The sequence below is a fragment of the Lepisosteus platostomus genome, chromosome 22 (assembly GCF_059453375.1).
Source record: "Lepisosteus platostomus isolate fLepPlt1 chromosome 22, fLepPlt1.hap1, whole genome shotgun sequence".
Taxonomy (NCBI): domain Eukaryota; kingdom Metazoa; phylum Chordata; class Actinopteri; order Semionotiformes; family Lepisosteidae; genus Lepisosteus; species Lepisosteus platostomus.
The window spans coordinates 12,104,777-12,131,760 of record NC_142632.1 but is presented as its reverse complement, the minus strand read 5'-3'; the positions used below and the strand labels follow the sequence as shown (position 1 = coordinate 12,131,760).

At 43.5% G+C, this 26,984-nt stretch overlaps 1 protein-coding gene across 2 annotated transcripts; it reads right to left on the bottom strand.

Annotated features, from left to right (window-relative positions):
• Positions 1–130: 130 nt before the first annotated feature.
• tlcd2 (TLC domain containing 2) lies at positions 131–25,557 on the bottom strand. 2 transcript variants are annotated; one of them, XR_015929115.1, is made up of 5 exons: positions 24,919–25,557; positions 24,249–24,331; positions 19,718–19,800; positions 1,768–5,122; positions 131–1,725 (listed from the first exon to the last, which is right to left on the bottom strand). XR_015929115.1 is itself a non-coding variant. In XM_088616541.1 (4 exons), the coding sequence occupies exons 1-4, from the start codon at positions 25,095–25,097 to the stop codon at positions 4,745–4,747; spliced, it is 723 nt and encodes a 240-aa protein (XP_088472667.1). In that variant the 5' UTR covers positions 25,098–25,557; the 3' UTR covers positions 131–4,744. The 2 variants fall into 2 exon arrangements, 1 of the variants encoding a protein (XP_088472667.1); XM_088616541.1 differs by having other exon boundaries at positions 131–5,122.
• Between the last annotated feature and the right edge of the window lie 1,427 nt (positions 25,558–26,984).

Sequence of the window (26,984 nt, the reverse complement as noted above, 5' to 3'; positions counted from 1 at the left end):
AGACGCACGTTTCATTTTCAGCACCTTGGACAGGGAAACACGTTCCGTGCAAAGATGTCTCCCCCTACCGTCCAAGGAAAATATTAACAGTCAAGTCCACCTGTCGGTCCTAAACAAAGATAAAACCCCATTTGGTTGAAATAGCTTTATTTCGTGACATTACAGTCATGGTTTCCATATACAGACATGACACATTAGAAGATAATTACATTTTAATTAATTACAAAAACGTCATTTACGTCATTTATTAATATAAAATAAAATTAGTACACTATGTACAATTTACACAAGATTGTATAAAAAATAACTGCACGATCACAAAACGTAAGCAACGAGACATCCATCTCCAAACTTACAGGTGAAGCCGTTTGGTAACGGACAGTTCTACAACATTCTAATTAATACAGCAGAATGTTCTATAATTCGTGTTCGTCCAGGTTCACTTTCATAATTCTTTACCAGTGTAAATTTATTACAATAACTTATTTTTTCATATTATTATAATTGCTAATATTTTACAGTTTTTTCCCCATTTCCCCAAATTGATTTAACACCAAAGGACACATTTTTAGAAGATATTGGCGACAACGAGTACGTGTTTAAAAGAGACATATTTTAAACCATTTCACACCACAAGTTAACATAGCCACATTAAGAAGTCAGTTATCAAATCGATGCTGACTTTTAAAGCACAAGAAATGCTGTATAAACTGTGAAAAGAAAGGATGATCAGTGTAGTATCATGGTTTTAAAGAGGAAAAGTCACTCTGCCATTACAGTATAGATTACGTCCGTACATAATACTGTCACTCTAATTAACGCCTTCATCAAAATATTGTTTCATCTTCAAACTTTCAACTACATGGTTAACAGCAACAAAGCTGGAAGAGGCATTAAAACACTGTAGTGCACTAGATCAATGCTTAGGGTTCATGTAAACCACACCAAGAGTAAAGAACTAGTTAAGGACTTGAACATGAATCCTTCATTACAGACAAACTAGTGTATCACCACTGCGCTCTGACTGGGTACTGCTACACTGCCGATTCAAGCAAGACCCTTTTGTACTCTTCTTTCAGCACAGTACAGGACAGCACAGTCCATACAAGTTTCCACTACAACAGCAAAGCACAGAGATTCTGATTGACGTTAGACTACGCCGCAACAAAAACCGTGTCAAGTTCGCAAGTCACAGAGTCTTTCAGTCTTTTAACTGTTGAAATCCCAGGTCCTCACCCAACAGAGGTTTTAAATTCAAGGGTTTCCCCACTTTCCACATAAAGGATGGGAATCAGGGCTCCCAGTGCACAGCTGTTTGAATAGCTGTGAATCGGGCATCACCAGGTGCTGAATACTCCACAGGACGCGTCCTTACGCCTTGAATACATGTGCAATACAAGTGAGAAGATAAAACCTGTTTGTTATTGTGCTTCAAATACACCATTACCAAGAGCACACGGTTCCCAAAACATGGCACGGACTAAATCGCTATGCAATGGGAACCAGCTTTCCATCACCACCCCTTGCTGAATGACTCTGTTGCTGTGACCCTCTCCAGGACGAGCAGATTGAAAAAGGGTGGATGGTTGGGTGAACGAGGGGATGAATGGGTGAACAGGTGGATGAATTTGTGACTGGATGAATAGCTGGTTGGATGAATGGGTGAACAGATGGATGAATGGATGAATGGCCAGGACTACACTAGTTTCAGAGTCAAGAAGACACCTGGCTATTCCAGCATGAGTGTGTTTAAGCTGGCAATTCCACCTTTAAAACACAAAAGGTCCAATGTGCAGTGAGAATGACAGAAGCCAGCAGGCCTCAAGTACTGAAATGGATCCAGCTGGGACTGAGGATACCTTTTCTCACTGGGACTGGGGTCTCTTGTTCCCCACATTGACTCACTCAGTTTCGGGGTGCTTTACTGCTGACAGTGACAGAGTAGACAGAGAAGAAGTGCAATTTCTCTATAAAACATGGGGACACCCCAGACACAAGACTCGTATTCTAAGAGTGACACAGCCAGACACCCTCTGCGAATGGAGCAGTTAATGGAGGGGAAGATGGGGAACTCCAGTCTGGGTCCAGGTGGACCAGCGTGTCCGCAGTTTTCATTGCAAGTGGACAGAACGTCTGTCGTGAAGAAGAGCATCTGATCAAACACAACAGGCTTTTTAGAATGGTCTCACAATGCACAAAGAAAAATATTTTTATTTGATAAATTAACCTTTCCCAAACCGATTCCAGACAACCTGAATTAATCAAACTTCCAAGAAACTATGAGGCCAGAGAGTCACCTTATCGATCAAGTAATATGCAAATAGCCACATATTCTTTTCTATTTAGCAAAACACAACTTTCCTTCTTTTAAGGTATAAATGCAACTATAAATGGAAAACGTATCTTTTCTTCACAATGTTAAGTGCTCGAAACCAGCCTGAAGCTGCTCATCACTGGCTTTATTGGAACAATTTAACCAGTTTCTTTAAAGAGACTAGAAAATCTGCAGACACACTGGCCCTCCAGGACTCTTGTCTTAAGGTGTTGATAATTTAGAGACACCAAAACACCTTCGGGATTGCGGACCCCTGTGTGAGATTAAAAGAGTAGCTCAACACAGCTAGCGTAAGGGTCTGTTCCTACTCTAGATTCACAAATCCGATTTAGTGAAGAAGAAGTGAGGCTGAATTCTTAGTCCTGGCTGATATCTTAGGGCTCACGGGTCAAGGTGTCAGAGACCGAGAACAAGCACTCCATAGGCCAGACGTTTGACGTCTATGATTACTGCCATGGAAAATGTCAAGCTTGCAGGGTTTTATAGCCCCTAGAGAAGGTGGCACTCACCCCAGAGTTCAGACTTGCTTTTTTACAAAAAGGAAGCCAGAAATATTCTTTTTCTTGCAAGAGCGAATTAAAGTAAAGAGGAGTTAAAGACAGTTGCATTTTACTCATTAATATTCAGAATGTGTGAGACATCAAAGATATCCAGGCCCCGAAACACACGAAATTCAAATAATTTTGAAACTGCAAAATAAGTGCACAACACACAGGGCAACCACTGACAGGATACATCACCATTCATTTTCTGGTTTCGATTTTTAGATAAAGCACGTGACCCTTCAAATAGCAAATAATAATTAAAACAGGTACTTAAAAAACAACTTAATACCGTTTTCTGTTTTGCCATAATGTTGATCTGCTCACAGTACCCAAAAATACCTATTTACATAACAAAAACTCTTTAAAAAAATCTTCATTATAAAATTTCAGAGTATGTTACATGAGTTATTGAATCCAGTAGGTTTTAATCCTGAAGTGACAACCTTGGTTGTAGCTAATCTGAGGTCGTTGTGTGAACGCGTATACAAGTGTGCATCTCTGCAAAACACTGTGTTTACTGCAATGCCAGTCAGGATTGATTCTGTTCCATCTAGTACTTGTATTCATTGTCACAGTGAGAAAGCAGGGCAAACACCAGGCTTGTCTTTACCGATTATTACAGGCAAAAATAACGCCGACAAAAAAAGACTGAGGACACGATCAGTCGATGTCACCTCTGGCAGAAAAAGAAAACCTCTCAATGCAGAGCATACTGGTTCATGGTTGCTTGGAACTCTGTGCAGACAAGGTTTGAGATGGAATCCTCTTTGTTTTCCTCTCCCCTTTCATTGCAGACAGCAGCTACTACAGGAGTATTCATCACCTGAGACTGAGCGGCATCAAATACATGAATCCCCTGGTTTCAGGAACGCCACAGTATACAGTAAAGATATAGTCTGGAGGGGGCTTTCTGTGGGCACCTAAACTCCACTGGAAGGATGGCAGTGGCAGAGAGGGAACTAAGGGTTTCAATACGAAGTTGCTTTTGCTGACAAGTTTGCTACTTTTCTGTGCAGTTCATTCTACAGTGCACAATACACAAACTGCCCACCACACTCACAGCAAGAGATCTATGCCAGAAAATAACTGCTACAGGTTTCTGAGGTAGCAGAGGATGAGATCACAGAGCAGGCAAGGTCTCCTTTTAAAGCATTAGTCTGAGAAATGGCTCACTTTTACTTACTGAAAGCTGATGTTACTGGTGAGGCAGTGATTAGGTACCGTCACCCATTTGAGATGAAAAGTCCTCACCTGTAGTGGCAACATGAAGTCTGAGCTAGCACCTACTCTCGAGCAGAGGTGAGTGGAAGTCAACAGGCCGAGGACAAAGTAATCCTTCTGGGCTTTTGTTTTTTTAAGAAAAAGCTAGTACAGTTGTACCACAATCACAATCGCCATCCTGCAATCTTTAGGTATCTTAAAAGATGTCAAGCCCAACAGCAGGCATTTTGACTGGATCGGGCAAGAAGGTACTTTCGAAAGCAGTTGTATATTCCAAGAAAAACAATCTCCTGTTTCAGCCAGTTCTCTGTTCCAGATTGGTGGTGGAGACTGAGAATCTGGACAGAGAATCTTCCTCTCGCTTCTTAGTTAATTTCAAGCTTAAAAAAAACGCAGAAGCCCTGGCTACCTCCCTACTGAACCAGAAAGCACAACCTAATTCCAGTCTGAAATGCCACATTGAAAATAAAGCCTGACCTCTTTGCAACCAGCAGCAGGAGCACAATGCAATATGAATGTTCCTCTTTATTTTTGACGGATTGAGCTTGTTTTCTTGAATTTGTGGTTGCCCTGATTACTTGAGAAACTGAGAGTCCTAAAATGATGAGTGCAGCCAGATCATGGAAGAGCTTTTAAGCCAATCCTACTTTTCTTTCTCCTTCTTGGTTTCGCGGCTTGATTTGAGGAAATCGCTGCGCAGCAAACGGTAGAAGAGCACGATGTTCATGGCGGTCATGATGGCCATGCCCACGCTGCCCATGGTGTAGCTGAGCAGAGGCACGTTGTCGCGGTTGATCACCAGCCAGCGTGTCATCCAGGCTAGTGTGCTGATGCGGAACACCATGTAGGTGCCCAGGTTGACCATGCTGTTGAGCCGGTACAGGGTGGTCTTGGACAGGCTGGCCATCAGGAGCATCTGCCGCAGGTGCAGGAAGATGGAGTTGATCTCCACCAGCAGGGCCACCACTGCAAAGCCCACATAGTGGCATGTCAGCACAGAGGTCCCGAAGCACATGATCACCTGCAGGGAGGGACAGCAGTAGACAGACCTGATCAGAAAAGCACAAGAAGTTCTCCGTGCATGCATCCCAAAATAAATACTAGACCTGTCTGTGGGGGGGGCGGCGCGGTGTTGCAGAGATTAGCATTGCTGCCTTACAGTACTGGGACCCTGAGTTCAATTCCTGGGGTGCTGTCTGCGTGGAGTTTGCATGTTCTCCCTGTGTTTGTGTGGGTTTGCTCTGGGTACTATGGTTTCATCCCACAGTCTAAGAACATACTGGTAGGTTAACTGGCTTCTGGGAAGATTGACCCTAGTGAGAGTGTGTGCGCGCATCTGTGTCTGTGGGTCTGCCCTGTAATGGACTGATGTCCTGTCCAGTGGTGTGTACCCTCCCTTTCCTGCTCCGGCTCCCCTGCGATCCTGAATTGGAAGAAGTGGTTAAATAATTCATGGATGGATGGAAAGACATGATGCCACATCTGTAAAAATACCCCAATCAGTCTTAACCCAACCCCTGCATGACACAGAGGTTTGATTTTCCAGATATCACACAAACGTCATGTGCTGTCATAGAAACTACGAGGCCAGATGGTCACCTTATCTAGCAAGTAATAGGCAAACAGAAATTGACTTTTTCTGTTCTGCAAAATTTTACTTTCTTCCTTTTAAGGTTTCAACAACTGTAAATGCAATACTTTTCTGTCTCTCTTTCACAATGTTAATTGCTCAAAACTAAGCATCAGAAGACACTAAAGCCAATGTGTAATAAAGTACTATCCACACTGCAGGAGCAACTATAAAAGTGTATATCGGAGTGAATGGTTCAGTTCCATTTCAAAAACTAAAAGTACAAACTTCATTGTACTTCCACAAACAGCGTTAATGTTTAGCGAGTATTGCCCAGTCAGGTTAACAAAGTCTTGTTCTGCATGAGCACGAGGCCTGGTAGTGACACATATAAAACAGTATTGCCCAGTATATGGTCCATCATAAAATCCTAAGATGCAATTTTATAAAATGGACTCCCCTCAAACATATCTTACATTTTTTAGTTATTAAAAAAAAGAAAGTAATCTTAATGCTCCTTGAATACAACTGTTTTTACTATTGTCACCTTAAATATTCCTTGAGAAGGCAGGGCAGAGCAACTAACAGGAAAGAAGCCACCTTTTTATACTGACCTGTAAGATGCAGTCACAGGTCCAACCACAGCCTGGCCACAGCTAAGGCAGAAGGCAGCCACTTGCGTTTCAGGAAAAGACCCAATCTGCACAGCCCACATCTACATTTTGAAATTCTCATTTTCCTTCAAATGTTTTTGTCGGCTACACCAAAGTAGTGTCTGAACCCCAAAGGAAACTTAACGTTTCAGAGACTGGGCGGCTTTTTGAAAAGACAAGAGCTTGGAAAAAAGGATGACCAAATTGAATACCTATCGAATTAGGAAAGCATTCCAGTTTACATCTACCTCTACAGCTTCTGTTGATCCTGCATTGCATGATGTACTACAGTAATACACGCAGTACAGTCAGGGACAGTAGTTTTCCACCATGATCACATAGAGGACAGATACCATTAACTCTGCACTGACTTTTTGAGTCTGGATTCACAGAGAACTGATACCATTGCACAAACCATCACCGACACCCCACTTACCTAGAGCCCTGGCGGTGCTGTCTTATAACCTCAGGCTCTGCTTGAAGGTCGTGGCACTTATCCAGTATCACATAACCACATCACCGAGACTTTAAGCCTTTATAATGCAGTAAAGGCTGAGTGCTCTGTGATGCACTAAAGACCACTTACGCAATTAAGAAAACTAATCTACAAAGAGGAGATCTGGGGGTAATTTCCTTGGTTTATTTGTGCATTCTTTGTAATGATGTACCATTGGGTCAAGTAGTAATGGTACTGCAGAGTAACTGGGTTATTAAACTGTGATGCTTTAAAGCACAAATAATCATAAGAAGACAAACATTAAGAAGCAGAAACGATTCTTCATGACCATATTTCTTTCATCCGCCCATTTTCTAACTTCTTTATCCAGTATATTTTTAATCTGGCTTTTAAAAAAAAAAAGACATACAGACCAACTAACCACTCTCATAAATGCTGGTAGTATGCTAGGAACAAAATGTGTATGCTACACAACGGGCTGTTGTTTATTTAAGACGCCAGCACCATTAAACATCTTAACAACGGTATTGCTTAACGTTGAGCTCGATCGGCGTTTTACAGCCTTAACAGCAGATTCCACTAGGTGGCGCTCCACACAAAGCTACGGTCTCGGAGTCAGGACTGTAGCGCTGTGTAACAACTAGCTTTCATTCAGTGCAGGGCCAGGCACCCCCTGTCACTCCAGTGAGGGGACAGTGGGTGTGAATCTGTCAGCTGCGAAGGAGACACTGTGGCAATGTTCTCATCTGTATTACAGTGCGACACCTAATAATGCTTCAATCGCCAAAGTGCAGGTATCAATGTAGCCTCACAAAGAACATCACCATTTCAAAACTTCACAGAAGCACACGGACTATTCAGTAGACTGCAAGCTAACCCATTAATTATTTATGATTAGGCTATTTTGTTACATCATTTGAAGTCTGCTAATAATGTATGAATGTAAAAATCAATATTGGTGGGTAGAGTTTCAGTAACAAACTGCTGTATGCTTTTGAATTACTAAGACATTTTACACCAGATTCATAAATCCGTTTCATATTCAGATGTTATATAAGCCTGCTTCAGCCTCAGTTCAATTGTCAAGTCAGACGATAGCACAGCTGGAAATTGTGCTAGATGAGGTAGGCATATTTGCCTTTTTTGACATATTTTCCGTCTTCAGCGTTCATATTAAGCTTTGATATTGTTATACCACCTGCAATAAGATGGAAGTCATACGAGCCTTCAATCCGGATAGGAGATCCGACCCCACCTCTCACTCGACCCCTTTCCAGGGCTCTGCTAGCTGTGTGCTCAATCCAGACTGCCACAAGAGCAAGTTTGCAAGGTGCATGACATTGTTTACAAAGCACAACATGCGAAGACCTCGAAGTAAAAGGTACATCGGCTCTCTTACACAACTTTCAGGAGCTGAGCACCGCAAGCCAGCTAATAATCTTCAACTCGGCTTATCACAGCACAGATCAGCACAACCTGCATCTTCTCCCGGTGCAGAGGGGCACCACACAACACCAGTAAGGAAAATAACTGTGAAAGCTGTGCAGAGGGGGGACAAAGATTAACCTGGCTCATTTCAAGCAGAGACAACTAAGGTCCGCACAAAGGCAAGAGGAAAAAAGTCAGTCCCTATTCATGCCGATGTTGGGAGAAGACCTGGGGGTTCACTACTCCTATAAGGGAGTCACATTTTTTTGCCCCCAGTGTGTAAACATGCCTAAACATTTAAGGGACAACTGAACGCATTAATCAGGGAATGCTCAGAAGATGCCATCTTAACTTTGAAGGATTAATGACACACACATTTCTGTGGACACAGTTCTTTTAAACACAGTACTTTTTAAACAATAAAGCACTTCAGCTTATCAGTGATGACCAATATTGTGGACTTAGTCCTTTTGTCCAAGCAAATAATTTAACTTAAACCTTAAGTGGTTTTTAGTGAAGCCGTCAGGTTTTACAGCAGTCATATAGGCTAGATTAAAAACCCTGCAGTGGAGTAGAAAAAAAAATTCTAGTTTATCTCCCTGTACGATCTGGTACTTCCATTTAGTTGCCTGTAACAACCAGGCCTTTCTCTGGTACATGAGAATGAGACTCAGGCAAACTTGGATGTCAGGACTGACCCCAGACTATGACCTGGTGACCTCTGGCTGAAGAGGAGTAAACACTGGGCATGGCTAATGCCTACTGTGAAAGGTAGGTAAAAATGTTAACCCCAGCACAAAACCCTCAACACTAGACAGGATAATCCAAGCAACTGGCCAGAGCCAAAGGCAGCGCTAGGAGATTACTGTGATTCAGCATTGGAGGTCTTATTCAAATAATCCCTACTAAATCTGCTTCAGAAGCCACAACAGAGTCAGGTTTTTTCATTGAGTAATCCTGTTACAAAACAGACTAATCCCAACAGGAACCAAAAAAGCAGGGCCAGCGTTTCCCAGGGTTGATATTCATAGAGGACAGATGTGCAACCATGGATTCGTCCTCATTTTATTCAAGTTTATCATACAATGTTTGCAAAACATTCACATTTTAAACCTTGGTCTTCTTAAATTTTGTAATTTAATTTGGTTTCTCAATATTTTGCCATGTTTTCACCAGCAAGACCACGTGAACACAGGCTGGTATAGTAGTGCATACTGAAAGTACAATTGGTCCATAAAAGGTCAAGGCAAAATACTATGGAGAATCACAGTGAAAGTGGCTAATAACCAAATAAACTCTACCACGCCAGCCTTGTATAAGAGTGGGGGCTTTTACAGAGGAAATGAACAGAACACATCACTCAGTGCCCATTCCAAGAGGCGCAACAGCAGCATGTGATTCATTTAGAGTGTGAAACATGCAGCTTTGATGAAAGCATGGGGCCACTCACATGATTCTTGGGGTAAAGGTCACATGTGGGTCTCTAAATCACCCTCAGCCTCAACAGTGCCTGACTGAACCAATTCGCCTCCGAGTGCCAATTCACACTCGTAGGAAAACAGGAGGTTTCAGGAGCTAATCGTACAGGTGGCGAAAAATGTCAGAAGCTGAAAGTGTCTTTTTTCCAATTCCAATGTGACCGAGCCTTTGGAATCAGAATTGGGGAAACGCACTGGGGAAAAATTCTACTTGACATCCCTCACAAACAATCGTCACCATCCCCTCACCCAACTGTTATCTCTCATACTGCCTCAAGTACACAAAACTTTACCGAAGGTTAAAACAACAGAAGTAAAAAAGACAGTATTTAACAACTGAACACTGTCCTCAGAATAAACAAGTCCAAACGAAAGAGTGACCAGAGCAGGAATCCGAAATTGATCTGGATCAGAGACAATAAATATTACTATTACTCAGCCCCATTTCAACTCGGCACTCAACAGGGGTTTTTTCTGAGCTCCCCGCTGGCTGAGATCTATCAGCCTTGTGCCCCTAGTTTAGGCAGGGTCCATGCCAGCTTGCCAGTGTGCTGCCAACGAGAGGCGGGTCTTCTCTCAGCCCACAGGAGGAGGAGCAGAACTCCCCCGCGGAGACACTGACACACTTGGCAAGCTGACGTGTTTTGGCTAGCGCATCCCAAACACAGAGAAAAACAAAAACAGCCCACAGGCCCTTCACATTCTTCCATTTCCTCCTAAAACAAAAAAAAAAAAAACACAAAACAGGTTCTGGCTGCTAAAAGGCGACATATTTATATTAACAGATAATTCTCATGAAAACCTCATTGTAACCTAACCAACCAGTCTAGCAAGACAAACCCCTCTTTCGTGCATTCAATTTTTCAGCGGGGCTCTGTATACGCACATTCAAATGCAGCAGGATGGGAAGAAATGCAATGCATACAAAAACATTTATTGATCAGAACTGAACAGCAAAAATGTGATCATTTTTTCCCAGAGGGCCATGGTGAGTTGGTTGACGATCCTGGCAAGCACAGGGCCGGACTGCCCTGGACAGCACGCTAGCAGGACTCGTATACAACTGGTGTACCCCGGGAAAACTCATTTGAATATGCTGCATGGAGAACATGCAAACTCCATGCAGACAGAAACAGATTTGAACACAGGACCTCAGGAAATTGTGAAGTGACAGTGCAACCTACTGTGTCACCATGCTGCAGTTTAATAAAGAAAAGTTATCGCTGAAAAACATATTCACAGCCTCAGTAATGTTACCGTGCAATGTTATTTAGTATAATTTGCTGGCAAGAATTTGTGCTTGAAGGTCGGCACAGAGACGGCAGGATAGAGCTCGTCACTCACACCTCACAGGTTCAGTGTGGGGGGGTTGTCTGTGTGGAGTGTGCATGTTCTCCCTCTATTGACATGAGATTTCGCCCGGTGCTAGTTTCCTCCCAACTTCCATGGATAAAGGCTATGCTAGATGGCATCTCCATATTTTCCCCAATGTGCTTGTGTGCCCATTGATCGACTGGCATCCTGCTCAGGGTGTAGTCTTGCCTTATGTTGTATGCAGCCAGGACAGGCTCTGCGTTTCTGTGACCCTCAGTAGGAATAAGCGTCTTTCTGATAATGGGCGCACACAAACACCTCACAGACTCCAGGACCGCCCTTGAGATAAACTGGAGGACTCCTTGTTTAAGTTCACGATGCTGACGGGGACGGATGAACATACTTCTGCGGCCGACTTCAGAAATTAAAAATACCATGAGCCAACCCACGCTGCGTCTTTGGAAACAGCATGGCAGTGACAAATGTGTCGACAACTCACCTGAACGAATAAAAGCTTTTCTGCACTATACATTGTGCAACCAAATTTATTGTTGAGCTGCAAATAAACAGCAACACAAGCCTGTTTCTCAATTCCCAGTCATGGCAGTAGGCTATAAACAAAGGCAAATATCAAAGTCCATTTACAAGTACATAAAGGTATATAGGCCCGCTGATTGTAAAGAAAAAATGATCCGGTTGGGGTCATTGGAAACTCGGGCATTGTGGTATTTGGCACAGAAAACGTGTGTGGAGCTCCTTGCACAACTATCTTTCCCTGCTCACCCCCCCTTCTTACCCTCACCCTACTGAGATGTTCCTATCAGACAGATGCCCCTGAGCTCCTCATGGCTCCCAAGCAAACTGGTACTTCATCAATGATTAACAGTCGCACACAAGAGCACTGGTGTTTCCGCAAAACGTACTGAAAGAAGGTGCACTTAGCCTCCAGCCATTTCATTTCCACTTTCGCAAAAAGGCCCTTAACCATCTTATCGTCTGTTTGGATGGATTAGGAACACGAAGGTTAGAACTGTGGCGTCTGGTGGCCCGTGCTGTACCCTAAACACAGATTAAAATCTGGATCAGCGTGACCCAGCAGGAGAAGGCGGAAAAAAAAAGTGAATGAATGGCTTTTTTTATTGCAGCTCATAATGGAATATTTATTTTAACTTGCTAATCTTTCTTTCACCACCGATTTGTTTTTCATGAAGTAATGGGGTTGCCTGGCAACGGCCGCAGTGTTATGGAAGGAGCTTCTGCTGCTCAGCCCAGTCTTCCTGTTACTTCCTGTGAATCACAATTAATGATAAGCACCACTTACAGGCGTCCTTTAGAGCAGAAGGCCAAGTGTCTGGTCTGATAGTCTCTAAAACATAAGATGGAAGATTTCCTGAAGCCTTTACATAACTTATTCCAACAATCTCTAGAAAAGTTATATACAGTACCCATTATGGCACATTCAAAATTTATTTCCTAAAAAACACACCTCTGCTTTTCATCATGAAGGAGAGAGCCAGTAACTGCTGAAGAGAAACTGGTCTGAAAAGGGCTCACTAATTCTTCATCTTCCATTTTCCTGGTGTGGTCCCCAGTAACCCCCACTGAGATACACTCACCCCCCCGTCCTTCCTGCTCAGTCACCCCCACACTCACAACAATGAGCCACATTGTACTTTACACATGTGAAAATAGAACTAGTCCCACCAGTACCAAACTGCGATCTTTCCTGTTGTTATATTTGACTCCTTCTTTTGTCCACATTTTCTTACAGACTAACCAAAAACTAAAAAAGCAGAAAATCCACTTGGCATCTCCACCTTCATTGTTTTGCAATGTACCCAAGAGTTACATGGATCGTAAGCCATTATCTTGTCCTAAATAAACAGAAATACCTGTCGACAATAAGATTAAACTAAAAAAGAAACATGTCGATCCTGTCCTGGAACAATTAGGAGACTATAACATAATAAAGTTGACAAATCCCACTCATCCTGCTTGTTTGGTTCCCAGTAGCTCAGTGATCCGATTGAGCCTCATGCTAGTGGCAGCTTATCTCCACTGGACATACAGCTAGACTGGAGAGCTCTGATCAAGGCCAACGGGTATTCTGATGAATAACTCAGATGGGTTCATGCCTCAGTCGCCTGGGCTGGGCTCCTAAATGAGTACCTTCAAACCTGAGGACAGACTGCAGTTCCCTGCACTGTTAATAGAAACCTTGGTAATTTTTCAGATGAAAAGGCCAAAGCAGGTGGTGGGAAGGTGTTTCTAGGGCAGGGGCTAGTGTACTGGGGAAGGAGCTATCAAAGAGTGTGGGTGAACATGGTGCTTAAAGAGCTGCAATTAAAAGCATTTCCTCCCAGTTACTGTAGAAACCACATTTGCTGCATGCAAAAACAGAATTCAAAAGCATTCTTCCCATACAGCCACACCTTGTTCTGCATACATATAGTACATGGGCCTTTGCAAAGCAATGTTAAACCAATCTGTCCCTGAGATAAATGGATTCAAGGGCTCTAACCACAGTTTCCATGTAAAAAATATCTGTGCCTGCTATTAATCACATTAGATTTGGCTTCTCTAACAGAGTGGTTTCAGAAAAGCCATAATTGCCTGTATCAGGAATGCGAACAAACGCATTGAGTCTGATCTGATTCACTGATGCATCACGCGTCTGTTGCACAGATTATCTCAGGATTTATGCACCAAAGCTTTTTTCTATCTCCGACTGCCAATCTGCAGTTTTGAGACCTTTGCTGATGCCAATATGTTTTTCTTCCTCACTCTGTACACAGACTTTCTTTATGCTCAGACCTATGACTACGGTCACTGAAAATGCAAAACCTTGTCAAGTGCCAGACATGCATTTGTCAAACAAGTTCCAAACAACTGCATTCATTCTGATGGAATACACCCAGGCACCACGCCTGGGTCACATGTGAGTCTTGACATGTTCAAATGAAAATCCAGGACCGGACCTAATCTGTGTGGCATCTCACCGCACACAATCCACCACTGAAACACTTCCAGCACATTTAAAACCTCTGTTGGAGTGACCATGTAATAAAGACATTGAACACTGCTGAGCAATTGTACTGCACTGTTTAAAGTTTTTTCCAATCTCACAGGCTTGACTGCATTCAAAATCAACATTATTTTTACCGTCTGCAATTACCCTAACAGTTTTATAAAGTGTTAGATGTTGGGGCCATTGTGGCCGCAGACGGCAGCAGAGGCCCCACCAGGAGGCCTCAGTTCCAGCTCAATTCAGCCAAGAGCATATGGGCACCATATGGGGGGGGGGGGTTCTGTCTGGGACTGTGCAGCCTGAAAAAAAAAAAACACCCTTCCTGTTCAAGTCCCAGTGCCAGACTCCAGCCACGTCATTCACACACCAATAAAGATTTATTTTTAGCCAAAAGAGTAGCTTTCTCTTCGTCATCATCTGGCTGGCTGTGGGTCTTTCCACCCCTGTATTTTGGACGTATTTATTCACACTGTTGTTGAGATGAATGTACCCAGACCTGTACCTTTCACTTTTTTTGCTACAATTCTCCCACTTAAAACACACAACTTCCACGTTTCTTTAGACGCAGTGAATCATATCAAGCCACTTAATATCACTGCCAACCATTACTGTGGCATTCAGAATTAACTGCAAAAACAATCCTTGGAGTTTGCAGAGAAAAAAGGTCTTTGGATTCTTTAGGTTATTTGCCACTTTTTCCTTTTCACAAACAGTGTTTTGTGAGAAAGCTTTACTGCCTCACCACAGTGCTGTTCCACTGGAAATATCCACAAATGTCTTTACAGATGTGGTTCGGTATTACTGAAGGGCAGCACCAACAGTTGCAGAGTCCTGTATAAATCTTTGATTTTAGCTGGAAATGTTGCTTTTTATTTGGTTTTCCAGGTCCATAAAGGTGCCAGTTCTCACAACTCAGATCTCATGAAAAGTGAGGGACGGCTCTCTCAAAAGAGTGCGCCGCACTCCATAAAGGCAGGGCTAGAAAACCCACCCGACACACGCAGATTTAGCATTCCGGCTGGGAATGGAATGGGATGTTTACATTCTCTCCGGAGATGCCTGCGAAATTTATGGACTGATTTTTTTCCCCCTCCTGAGGAAACACATTAGGTCATAGGAGGAACACTCCACTTAACCTCTACGATTTTCCCTCCCAACATTCCAGCTCTTGGAACACAACATCCACATAAACAGCTCTTTTCTCAGACGCAGGAAAAATTGTGCTCCTGCCTCTCAACGGACAGCATTCCTGCATGCTGACACACCCCTTTCTGCCCTTTATCTGCGCCCCACCATTACAATACTCGGCTGCGAGCGCTCGCAACTCAGAAAGGAGGGCTGCAGACATAGGACGTCTTCTGCGTCTACTCTTCTGATCGAGGCTTCACACAAACCTTTCACGCTCACTATTTGGAATGTGACCATCATAGATGAAGTAATTTTCTCGGAATTGCTTCTGGACAATATACAAGAATCCTCATCACTGAATGATTCACTCATATTTTCTTCACAGAACGCAGCTGATACCTTGAAGGCGTTATCATATGAATCTAGTCCCTTGTGCACGCTGTGTACTCTAGGTGCTCAAGGGATCTTATTACACGTTCACATACTGTAAGAACACTTGCAAACAAGACGAAACCTTCGTGCCTTTGTCTCCCAAACCTTCTTTTCTGTCCGTTTCTTTGTTTTACACTTTTGGTTAACATGTTTAAAGTTACTGAAAAAAAAAGACAGTCAGGCCTCCAACAACAAAATCACAAGGCAAATCCCGTGCCTTTTCATGTGTATCTGCAGCATGCCAGTGTCTCCATGAGGAAACCCCATGCTTCAATTAAGAAACTCAATTATGATTGATAAAAGTTGGATGAGAGCAATTTCTGGAAAAGGGAACATAGTTTCACTAAAAGAAACAAACTGCTCCCTTTGATGTGCAAACGTACATACATAAGTTCCAAATTTTATCGCCTCCCTCCCCACCGAAGATGAGCAAAAAGGCTTCTCTTTTTACCTCAAGGCCTGCTTGCAAAAAAAGAAGTTCGGATCTAAACCACATGACCAAGGCAGGTTTTCAACTGAACACTGAACCAGCTCTCAGTTGCTTTCGCCACTTTTCAACACCTTCAAACTGTGTACAAGCAAACTAACAGTGGAAGGAGTCTCAAAATCATCCAGTGCCGGGGCTTACAACAACTTGAGAAATTACAAACGCTATAAATGTCTTTATCCTACTCCATCATGGCATGACGAGGGTCCAACTAAGCATTTTTACACCTGTGTGGTTTGCAACAGCAACAGTCTTGAAGTAGGGATAGGGAGTTCCCTATGAAGCTCAAGCAAAATATTAAGTTACAGATTCATCTGCCTAATACCTTTGTTTCAAAATCACTGCCTTTTCATGCCTTTATTTTGTGATTATATGTAAAAGCAGCTTCAGTAAAAGAGGCCTAGCGCTCTGGCCTCTCGTGCAGAAAGAGCAGCTTCCCGATCTTGAGGGTACTGTACTGTACTGTGAACTGCTGGGTCTGACCTCACGCGTTGCTATTTTTTGTCCAATATAGCTCTGGACGCCCGAGTGCGGAGAGATCAACAAAATCCCCACTCTTGCACAGGCAGCAGGACTTCCCGTTTCCTGAAAGCAGCTGTGGGGGTGGGGTGCGGATTGCGTTACTGCTGGCGGTCAGCCAGGACACAAGAGGCCGTGGAGTGGGAAAATTCTCCACACCTTCTCCGGCTCTCCTCCAGCAGCCCAGACGCCCCAGGCTCGGAAACAGCTGTTAAATACGGCAAACGTTCCGCTTCCCGCTGCCTGTCCTGCGCATTTTTCTCCTCTCCTCCAGGGAGGGGGCCTTTAAAATGCTTTTGTTTGTCCGAGATCATTCACGCCCCTTCGGCATGGCCGGCCCTTTTCTTTGCAAGGATCAAGGTCAGTTCTTGGCCAAGGAATGTATGAATGGCCCTATGGAGACAGAACGTGGACTGACACTTAGGGCAGGGCTTCCCAGACCTTTTCAGCTCATGTCCTTATTTCTGAGGGCACCCCAAATGACTTTAAATTAACAAACGTTGCAACATATAAGGTTTAGTCTGGACTGAAACAGACTACAATTATAATGAGAAATGCAGTGTTTGGCTTCATTTTTTTTTCCTGTTGTAATGTGAAATGTGAGCATGTCTCAGAGGGCATAAAGTGAACAAAGCTCCTGATTCCCACTTTTTAAACCCGGTCTCTCCCTCCTGCTTCTGCAGCATGCCTGAGAGTATGCCACAGCTCCCAGTGTGGGAAGCCCTGCTGAGTGGAGCAGTGCAGGTGGACAACACTACCCTAGCAGCCCACACCTGAGCTAAAGAGAGATGGCTTTTTGATCATTCAAACCTGCATGGCTGGCAGGCCAGGCTCACCAGTGCACCTTGGGAAATGTAGTTGTTTATGGATTTGCACTAAGTGATACTTTATCAAAATAATTTTGTCCTACATGTACAGATGAATAGATGTTTCTGTGATGTAGGGCACACGAAAATGATTAGAATGATAGGAATGTATTAAATCGACGTCTTATTCAAGGGTGCATACAGTATGTGAAAATACTATCAGTACGTCCATAAAGAGATGTAAGCAAAGGAAATCAAACAACAATGCCATGCAATTTCACAAACAAATGGAGGAAGAATGTTAATATGCTGAAGTACAGTGCACACCATAACTAATGTAAAAACAATACAAAAAATGCAATGGGAAAATCAAATATAGTAAAGGGATGATTCAGACTTGTCATCTTGGTAGTTTTCTTTTTTACTGCAAAAGAAGGGTATTAGGTTGAGGACACAGCCAACCTCTGAGCATATGTGATGAGGGAGTGTGATTTTCACACTCTTTAGTTCAATTCTGGAAGGCTCTTCTTCAGAAGCACAGCAGCAAGAGAAACACAAAGGAAGATGCAGTAAGTTTGTTTCCCCAGCAGAGCAAAGAGAGAAGAGATGACGTAATGTGGCTTAGAAGTGGTCAGGATACTTTTGGGAGGCTTCCAGAGAACCTTTCCGCTGTATTTTTAGATGCTTTCACCAAACGAGACAGCAGAAAAAACATTCTTTGAATGCTTCATCCTGGTTGGCGGTGCTTCGGAAAAAAGAACCAGCTCCTTTTTCTTTTTAGGAAAACAGAAGAAGTTCCAAAACCGAGTTTTTTATGGGTTTCTTTGTGCAGGTGTGTTGCACCATAGAGCTTAAATGTGCCTTAGGGAATAAGTGAAATCACTGTGCTGGTTGCAGTTAAAATACTCAAACAGACAATGAGCAAGGCACACCCATCCCCTTCATCGGTGATCAGAGCCAGATTGATGAGCTGACCTTAAAAATACAAGGGTGTGCATTCCTGAACCAGACTGAAGAGGGCTTAGCGCAGTTCAGTCGGTCAGTCACCGAGATCAGACTTTTCCATACTTTCACCAAGAAAATGCAAACCTGCTAACATACTACACAGTAAAAAGCATTGAATGAATATATGCAAACATTCAAATAAAGGTCATTTAAGCTTTTTGCTTCTACTGCACTGATTATGTTTCACACTGCTGTACACAACTTGTTGTTTCTTGCTTGGGGTTCTTGTAACACTGTACACAGAGACTCAATGGAAGACACAGGCAGGCCTCAAGAAGGATGTGCTTGCCACTGTCTCTGTTGCATTCATTTTAAAAGCTTCATACCTGGACAACTTGGGAAAGAAATGCCAGGTTTGTTCTTGGGAATGAAAGAATACTCGACACATGATCTGACTTCAAGACGTCCAGCACAAGGGATGACTGGCCTGAGTTTTGAATGAGAAGCATCTGAATGTTTGCAAAAAGAAGTCTAGTCTGAACAGCAACATCCTGCCTGTTATAACACCATTGTGATTCAAGCACCAAATGTGAACAAAGTCACAGTGAATATGTATAGAGCTCATTCTAAAGAGATTTCAATGCGCTATGAGATAGTACACATTATCTGACACTCAAACGTAGGAGCTATTCAGCACTGTTCAAGTGGGCAGAGTGGCAAGAGGGGCTCAGACATACAGCAATTCTTCCTGAGCTGAGCTTTCTAATAAGGGAGAGGGATGCTCTTCCACCTGATTGGTCAACTCATATTCTATCAATCTTCAATCCAGCCCTGTGTTGATGCAGTGTGGAGTGTGTGATCTACACAGCATACCAAATCTTGCAGGATGGTTTCATGGGTCATGGGTAAGGAGAAGTACTCCTTGCGAAATTCTTCCAGTCCTCCCTTATTTTAATGACTTCTACAGAGCTCCAGCAATAGGTATCAAATAAGGTAACGCATGTGACATATCTGCAAGGGTGAATGAGTGCTAAAAAGATCCATCAATGTAAAATCCGTACAGTACAACAGATTACCAGACTAAATAAATTAGTGAATAACATTGCTAGTATTAGTACTTATGTCTGCAGTAGTTAGACTTGAAAAACGGGACTAGTTGTGAGGTTCTTTTTTATCAAAAACAGGACAGACATGCAACACAAGTCTGATTTTTTTACATGGAATCTCAAATTTCCTAGACATTTCAAGATTCTAGTGGATCTCGAATTCCTTATGGAGCCCCATGTGTTTTAAAAAAAACACATTAACAGGAAAGGTCTGTGCTCCCATGAATGTGAACGTCTCTGTTACCTAACTCCTGGAGAGACTTACCACTATGTGGTGAAAAAGGAGCTCCCAGGACTGGTGTAGCTTCTGATACAAGACCATGTCAAAGAAGTCATAGATGAAGTAGCCTAGAAGAAAAGAGAAGTACAAGGTAGATCAAAGGGCCAAATAATTACTACATCCGAACCTCACCATCGGTCTCGCATGCAATCATGTGCAACTCTAGGAAACTCATTCCTATGTGTCCATAATAAAAAAGTCCACATTTTCCCCCGTTCACTTCACCCATAACACTAAAAGCAAACCAGTCTTGTGCTTTTCCCTTCATGTATGCAATAATTGATATGGGTTTTTTTTAATGCAGCAGCCATCTTTGACATTTCGCAGTTGCTAGGCCCGGGCTACCATGGCGACACCATGGAATGGTTTCCAAGATGTCAGTTCCAGGCTGCTATTTATATCTGTCGCCCACTAACAGTGTCTCCATGGTGACAGCATTCTAGAATGGGGGAAAATGGGTCGTTGCATAGGGTACAAGCTTATGGAGGGACTGATAAGGCTTAAATAATAAATGATGAACAAAACAATCTCTCTTGGAATACGAGACACGACGATCATCTTCGCAGCCCATGCAAACGCAGAGTTTTTTCAGTCACGTATATATTGATACGAATATACGGACATAATTTCTTTAATCGTATAGAAATCACATCCTATGACCTATTTAAAATTCACATTCCAAAAAATCTACTCTCCACTCAATTTATACTGTTATGTCCATCAGGTTACCTTGGAAGCAATCCAGATGTTCCTATTCTCCATGTGTTTGCAGGAGTGGAATTAAACAGAGATGGGCCATTTGGGTAGCATAGCTGCAGTGCTCATTTGCAATCCGAAAAGAAAGTGTTGAGGCTCCTTAACCGCAGACAGATCCAAAATGTGTAAGGAGACTCAGGGGACAGAGAGCAGAAAAGAGCTCTGGAGAGATTTGTGTATTATAAGGGTCTGACAGCAATTAGACACTCTCTGAAACATCATCACGAGACGATCACAGCCAGAAGCATGTGAACTAGTGAGCAGAGTGAGCATGTGAGCAGAACTAGTTATGCTGTGATAACTGAAGGGTAATGACAGAACTTCCAGGAACATTCATGGAAATTCAAAAGATGGGACTGGTCTCAAAGCTACCAACGCGCAACATCTGCAGGCAGAACCATCCTTCATAGCGGTCCTGGTGCCAGTAACCAACCCCGCTTCTCATAGGAAACAAACCCGAATGACATATCATAGTGAGGGGTTGCAAAAGCACAACGCATTTCAAAATTCTTGAAACCTCAAAGCAAAATCATTTCCTGTACTCAGACTCTCAACCCACACGGTTTTTATGCGGGGGGAAAAAAAAAATCGACCTCACAAAAGCCAATTCCGAGCTAATGCGCGCATGAATGATATTTTCTGTATTCAACGAATAAATAAATCCAGAAGAGTCCAGGACACTTATCAATGACTTGCCTTTGCAAGTGCTCTTCAGCACGTTTGTATCGTAAATACACCCGTCATCCTTGCAGGTATCATCTCCACCACACAAAGCTCATTTCCTCTAATGACGCAAGGACAGCAGGAACCACGTCACAGCACAGGCCTTCACCCAGACGCCCAGGTGCGCATCTCAGTGGGCCTCAGAAACGAGACGGCGATTCGCTGTTTGCCAAGCGGTTATTTGAATGCCTTTCACAGGCCGATAAGGCAAGGCTTCCTGAAGAGTGACGTAACCGAAAGAGAAACTTCTGTAGCCAAAATCTTTCCTTCTGTGAAGTACACATATGATAACATCCCCCCTTATCTGTTTTCTCTGTGCATTGGCAGCTGCGAAGTGCTTTTAGTGACTAAATGCCGTCACGGCCTCAGTTCGTATTCTACAGCTAATTAACCACACAGCGCAGGGCTTTTTGATGGAGTTAGATTTTGGGCTGCTTAGTGTCTATGAAAAGAAAACACTGTTGTACTAAAAAACCAAGCACCCTGTGTCCTCTCTCCCGTATTGGCAATGAGAGCCATGTTGAACAGCTTTTTGGACCCACAGCTGTGTGTGTTATCCATGTATGGGTAACATACATGGGACAGCTCTAAAAGTCAATACAGCATCTCAAATGGCTTAAAGGAGTTCGCTCTGTGGCTGGGGCGGAACGGTGGCTCTGTGGCTAAGGATCTGCGCCTGTGACTGGAAGGTTGCTGGTTCAAATCCCACGGCCGGCAGAGGAATCCTACTCCAGTGGGCCCCTGAGCAAGGCCCTTAACCCTAACTGCTCCAGGGGCGCCGTACAATGGCAGACCCTGCGCTCTGACCCCCAGCTTCACTCCCTGTCTTGTGTCTCATGGAGAAAAGCTGGGGTATGTGAAAAGACAAATTCCTAATGCAAGAAATTGTATAGGGCTAATAAAGAAACATTATCATTATTATTACAAATGAAGCCTTCAAAGGCAGCTGTTATCCTTTCCTCTGACCACACTGGGAGAGAAGGAAGTCTGTGATCTATAGGCGCCTTTGTAACTGTGCGAACAGAAAAAGAAACTCTGTTTCACGTTAAAGTAAAAAGAGGAAGGCTTGTTTTGAGCTGCAGCCCATTCTTGAACGGTCATGTGATCTGAAGGGGGCGACCCCGTGCCTGGGACAGGCGATAAAGCCCCCCATTGATCGAGGCAAGTCCCTGCCAACGCCCGATGGGTGGGACTCTTCCAAGAATGGGAAAAATCCCAGGAATCTGCAGAATCTCAGCTGCCCAGCTTGCTGCAGTCAACAAGAGCAGCTTCAGAAAGCTGTCTTGCCAGTTTGGTAAGATAACAAGAGGGCATATTGGAAGAAAGTAGAAAGAAAAAGTAGAACAAATAATATTTGGAATTCTGTGCTGGCAGTCATCCTCTGCTATGTTAAATATTCTCACCTTCCTACGTAAATCTGAAGTTAAGCTGCTTGGAATTTTGGCTACATTTCTTAAACCGCCCTTGAGTTCTTGAGGACAGTTCGTTGAATGGGAAAGAATCGGGGACTGATCTGACTGCTGTGTACTTGTTAACTGCAGTACTTCAAGGTTGTAAACGAAGAAGTAAATATAGACAATCGCAACATGAACGGAGGCCATCCATCCCTTGTGGGATCGCTTTATCCAGTTCAGGTGTAGGGAGAGCTGCAACCTCTCCCAGTATCCAACAGGTGCAAGACAGGATACATCCCTGATGGGAAGCTAGGCCATTGCAGGGCACACACAGACACAACCACGCGCACACACTCACACCAGGGCCAGTTTTCCCAGAAGCCACTGAACCTACCAGCTGGTCTTTGGATTGGGGGAACAAACCATTGCGAACATCAAGCTCCACACAGACGGCACCACAGCAATGGAACCCAGGGCCACAGCACTGTGAGGCTGCAACGCTGACCACTCCATCCCATACTGGGGGGGTCTGACAGCCCCTTCCCTACAGACCCTACAGATGAGTTTTCATTCTTCTCAGCCAGGTGGGTCGCCCTAGCATTAAGCTTCGTGTACAATACACATCTCTTCTCTGCCTTAATTATGGTGGAACTGAAATACGGAAGTACTGAGGCTGACATATGGGATGGGTTATGCTTTTTGTAAATTTTTAACATTTATTTCACACCTAAAGACATCAGACCAGGGTCACAAAATCCGTTGTGAAATACTGCATTGTGACATCTGCATGTCGTGAATTCTTGAGAAACTGAGGTCCATTATGTCCTACGACAGCAATGGTTCATTTATCTTGTTGCTAACCATGCAAAACAAAACTCTGAAACAACGACCACATCGATGACTGGTGCAAAAACCAAAATGTTGTGCTGTTCTAGGCTATTCTCACCTGTTTCATGTTTAATGATTTGTGCTCAGTGAAGGGGTTTTCTGTGCTTTCCTATCTGGTGTCACTTCTACAAATTACTGGACAGCGCCTTTTCATTAAGCATCTAATAAACATTCCATTAATGAACAATGCTCTACAATTTGAGGTGGATCTAGAGAGTTAATAAAGCATCCATGCATAGCAGGGATCCTACTGGGTCCTACTGGACACAGAGCAGCTTCATACCTGAAAGACTGCATAAAGTCACAGGCAATCCTGTGCAAACTTACATATTCCAGGCAGAAGTGATGTAACCAATACTACTGAAATCTCTCAAGCAGAAATGCTGCCCAATATGGTGTGTTTTACAATCAGCGCTTGAATTTGACCCGGTGGAGACTACAGCAACAACAACAAAAAAAAAGTCATTTATCGTTTCTGCTTAAGAAATAAGGCCTTTTCAACGCCCAAGATGAAATCGCTTGGGCAGACCCGCGGTACTACAACCTGCGTCAACAATCTCCGCGTCTTCTCTAATAGCAGAAGCGCGGACTGCCCCGCCCAACTCCACGTGTGTGATTTTGTAACAAATGCTCCACGTGATGTCAAAGACGCGTGTGACTCGAAATTCTTTCCTAACACGCGTATCTGCAAAGGACCACGGCATTTGAAATTGTAAAGTTCATGGCAGATGAACATCCTCTTTATCGACACTCACCTATGGATATCGACACCAGCGCATGAGAGAAACTGGAATGGGTGGAGATCAAATCTTCAGCCATCTCAGGGTGTAGACAGAAACTGTCGGAATTGAAAAACACGTTGGAGAATAACATCTTCTTTAGAATTCACCTCCACGGTTAATACAATAGTTGCATACATATCAAACGTATCTGTGGTTCAATGTACAGTAAAGCATTTGGGAATGGTTCCAACCAATTACTAATCGTCTGCCAGTAATTCAGCGTTCTTGAACAGCAAAGGGGGGTGTAATCAGTAAGGACCTCGCAGCTTCGCAAGAATGGAGAGTAACTCGCGTCCTTATTGGGAAAACGCAATTTGCGATCCTCCGTGAACTTGAAGTTGATAACTCCTGCTGCCGTAGATAGCGTTAACGGTAGTTTTGAATATGTCTAAACACTAAAGCAAAACCGAAAGTACTGTTTAAGGGCTACTTGGTTATCATTTTTCAAAGAGAGCGCGACATGTGTATTCTGATGCTGGAGCGACAGACTACGAGTCACAACCATTCTCCGATCAATATGCCTGTGGACGGGAGAAAGCGAGGGTGTATTTATAATTGAATTCTGATCTTCACAATGTCAGGTTCTGATGGGATGCACAAAATAATAATAACGCACCATGCACGGGGGCGATACGCTACTCACCAGAGCACAGCCCAGATTCCCGTAATCAAGCTGTGAATGAAAGACGTCGAGATGTTCCTCCATTTCCATGTGTTTCGGCGAGCTGTTTCTGGAATGGGCAACTTTGCCAGTCCATTATTAACGAGTCTGAAAACCCCCACGGAGCCTCCCACGGTTAAAACCACAGCGCTCAAATCCATCTCGCACCAGAGGTCTACAAATCAATCCGTTTTCGAGAATACAACGTGCCAGACCACGCACGTACAGGAGAAAGGCTGTTTCTGGCTTTTGCTATTTTATTGAACGAAACATGCTGACATCAAGTATTACTTAAAAAAAATAATAAACTCCCGATTCCAAGTTTTCAAAAACTCAAATCAAATTCCTTTTATAATAAATTGACAGAAAAAAAAACCTTGCTATCATTACACAACATCCCGCGTTTTATCCGTGGAAAAGACAGGCAAACCTGTTTTGGACAAATGTCTTTCCTGCATAAATGAATGACTATTTGTAAAACAAAAAAGTCTGGTCTAATCCCCGGCTACGAGTATGGGCTGCGAATACGATGTCGCGGATATATAATGCACATTACCAAACCCACTCTTTTGCTTGTGTAACTTTTTACTTAACAGTAACCAAACAACAGAATCCCCGCCCTACTCACTCTCAAATCACATGGGCGTCAAATGTCTTTTTGACACCGCCTCTCTGAGGGATTATGGGAGTTGTAGTCCTTTTCAGCAGCGATTCCGCGCAGTCGAATTGCAAACGTTTTTTTTTAACAATCAACATAACACGCAACTCATATATATATATATTAAAATGTACTGTTGTTGATTTTCCTTTCTTATTCTAATCTAAAACATAGTTTTTAAATTTCAGACATTCAAGCTACAACAAAGAATTCGAGGGTTAATTACACAATGCCAAAAGCAGAGCTGTAATGTCAGCATACCCATAAGTGTTTGTATACGTGTTTTTGAGAAGATCAGAGGTGAAAAGCGTCCGTTTAATTGTCAAGTCTCGTCACAGAGCGACGCAATTTGGGTGTGGGACAGCGGGTGTCAGGTGACTAGTTGTTAACTTTATGTCTGCGCTGACATAACGTCTAATGTGTTTCTCGCCTTGTTCTATGGATCGGAAGTGCATCCTACACCTGGTCGCCTGCGTTGCAGCTGGTTTGTTAGTCAGCCCTAGGCTGTGAGCTCTGCCCGCAGACAAAAGGACCCTCCACAGACGAAACTGGAGGAGAAATAGCTCGCACCACAGCACCCAGCAGAGGGGAGCTGGAGCCTATCCCAGCTAGCAACAGGCGCAAAACAGGGTACACGCTGGATGAGACGCCAGTCCATCACAGGGCCGACACAGGCACCCACTTCTCAGAACCAGACCAGACCGGACCAGATCTCCCAGAAACCAATTATCCTCCCTCTGTCTTTGGACACTGGGAGGAAACCCAGAAGGATACCCATGTCAATACGGGGAGAACATGCAAACTCCACCCAGATAGTGCCCCAGGAATTGATCCCAAAGCCCCAGTACTCCGAGGCATGAATGCAAACCACCGTCCCACTCTGCTGCCCTTATTCAAAACAAGTTAAATGTAAAATCTAATCGGAAAAATCAATCAAGTAGTTCCGGTGGGTAGCTGCGTCAGCATGCGTAGGCTGCAAAGGAACAAGTAATAGGTTTATTCCAGGCTGAAAAGAGAAGAAAGAAAACACAATGTTTCGGCCGTGGAGCCTTCTTCAGGTGTGAGCCCGAAACGTTGTTTTTTTTTCTTCTTTTTTTCAGCATGGAATAAACCTATTACAAAATCAATCAAGGGCGATTTGCCCAATCATTGTGAGGATATGGGTTATGATCGTCCTTATCCCCGTAACCCCTATAATCAGAAAAAGATCATGAAGGCAACATCAATAGTAGTGTCGCTGAAGTACGTAAGCGACAGAGCGGCTCTGTGTCGTAGAGTGTGGCGACATCTTGTGGGGATTTCGGTGTTTGTGCACGTACAATAGTTTCTGTACGGCTGACACCTGTTGTCCTTAAACAGGACAAGAGACAACAACAATGCCAAGTGTACA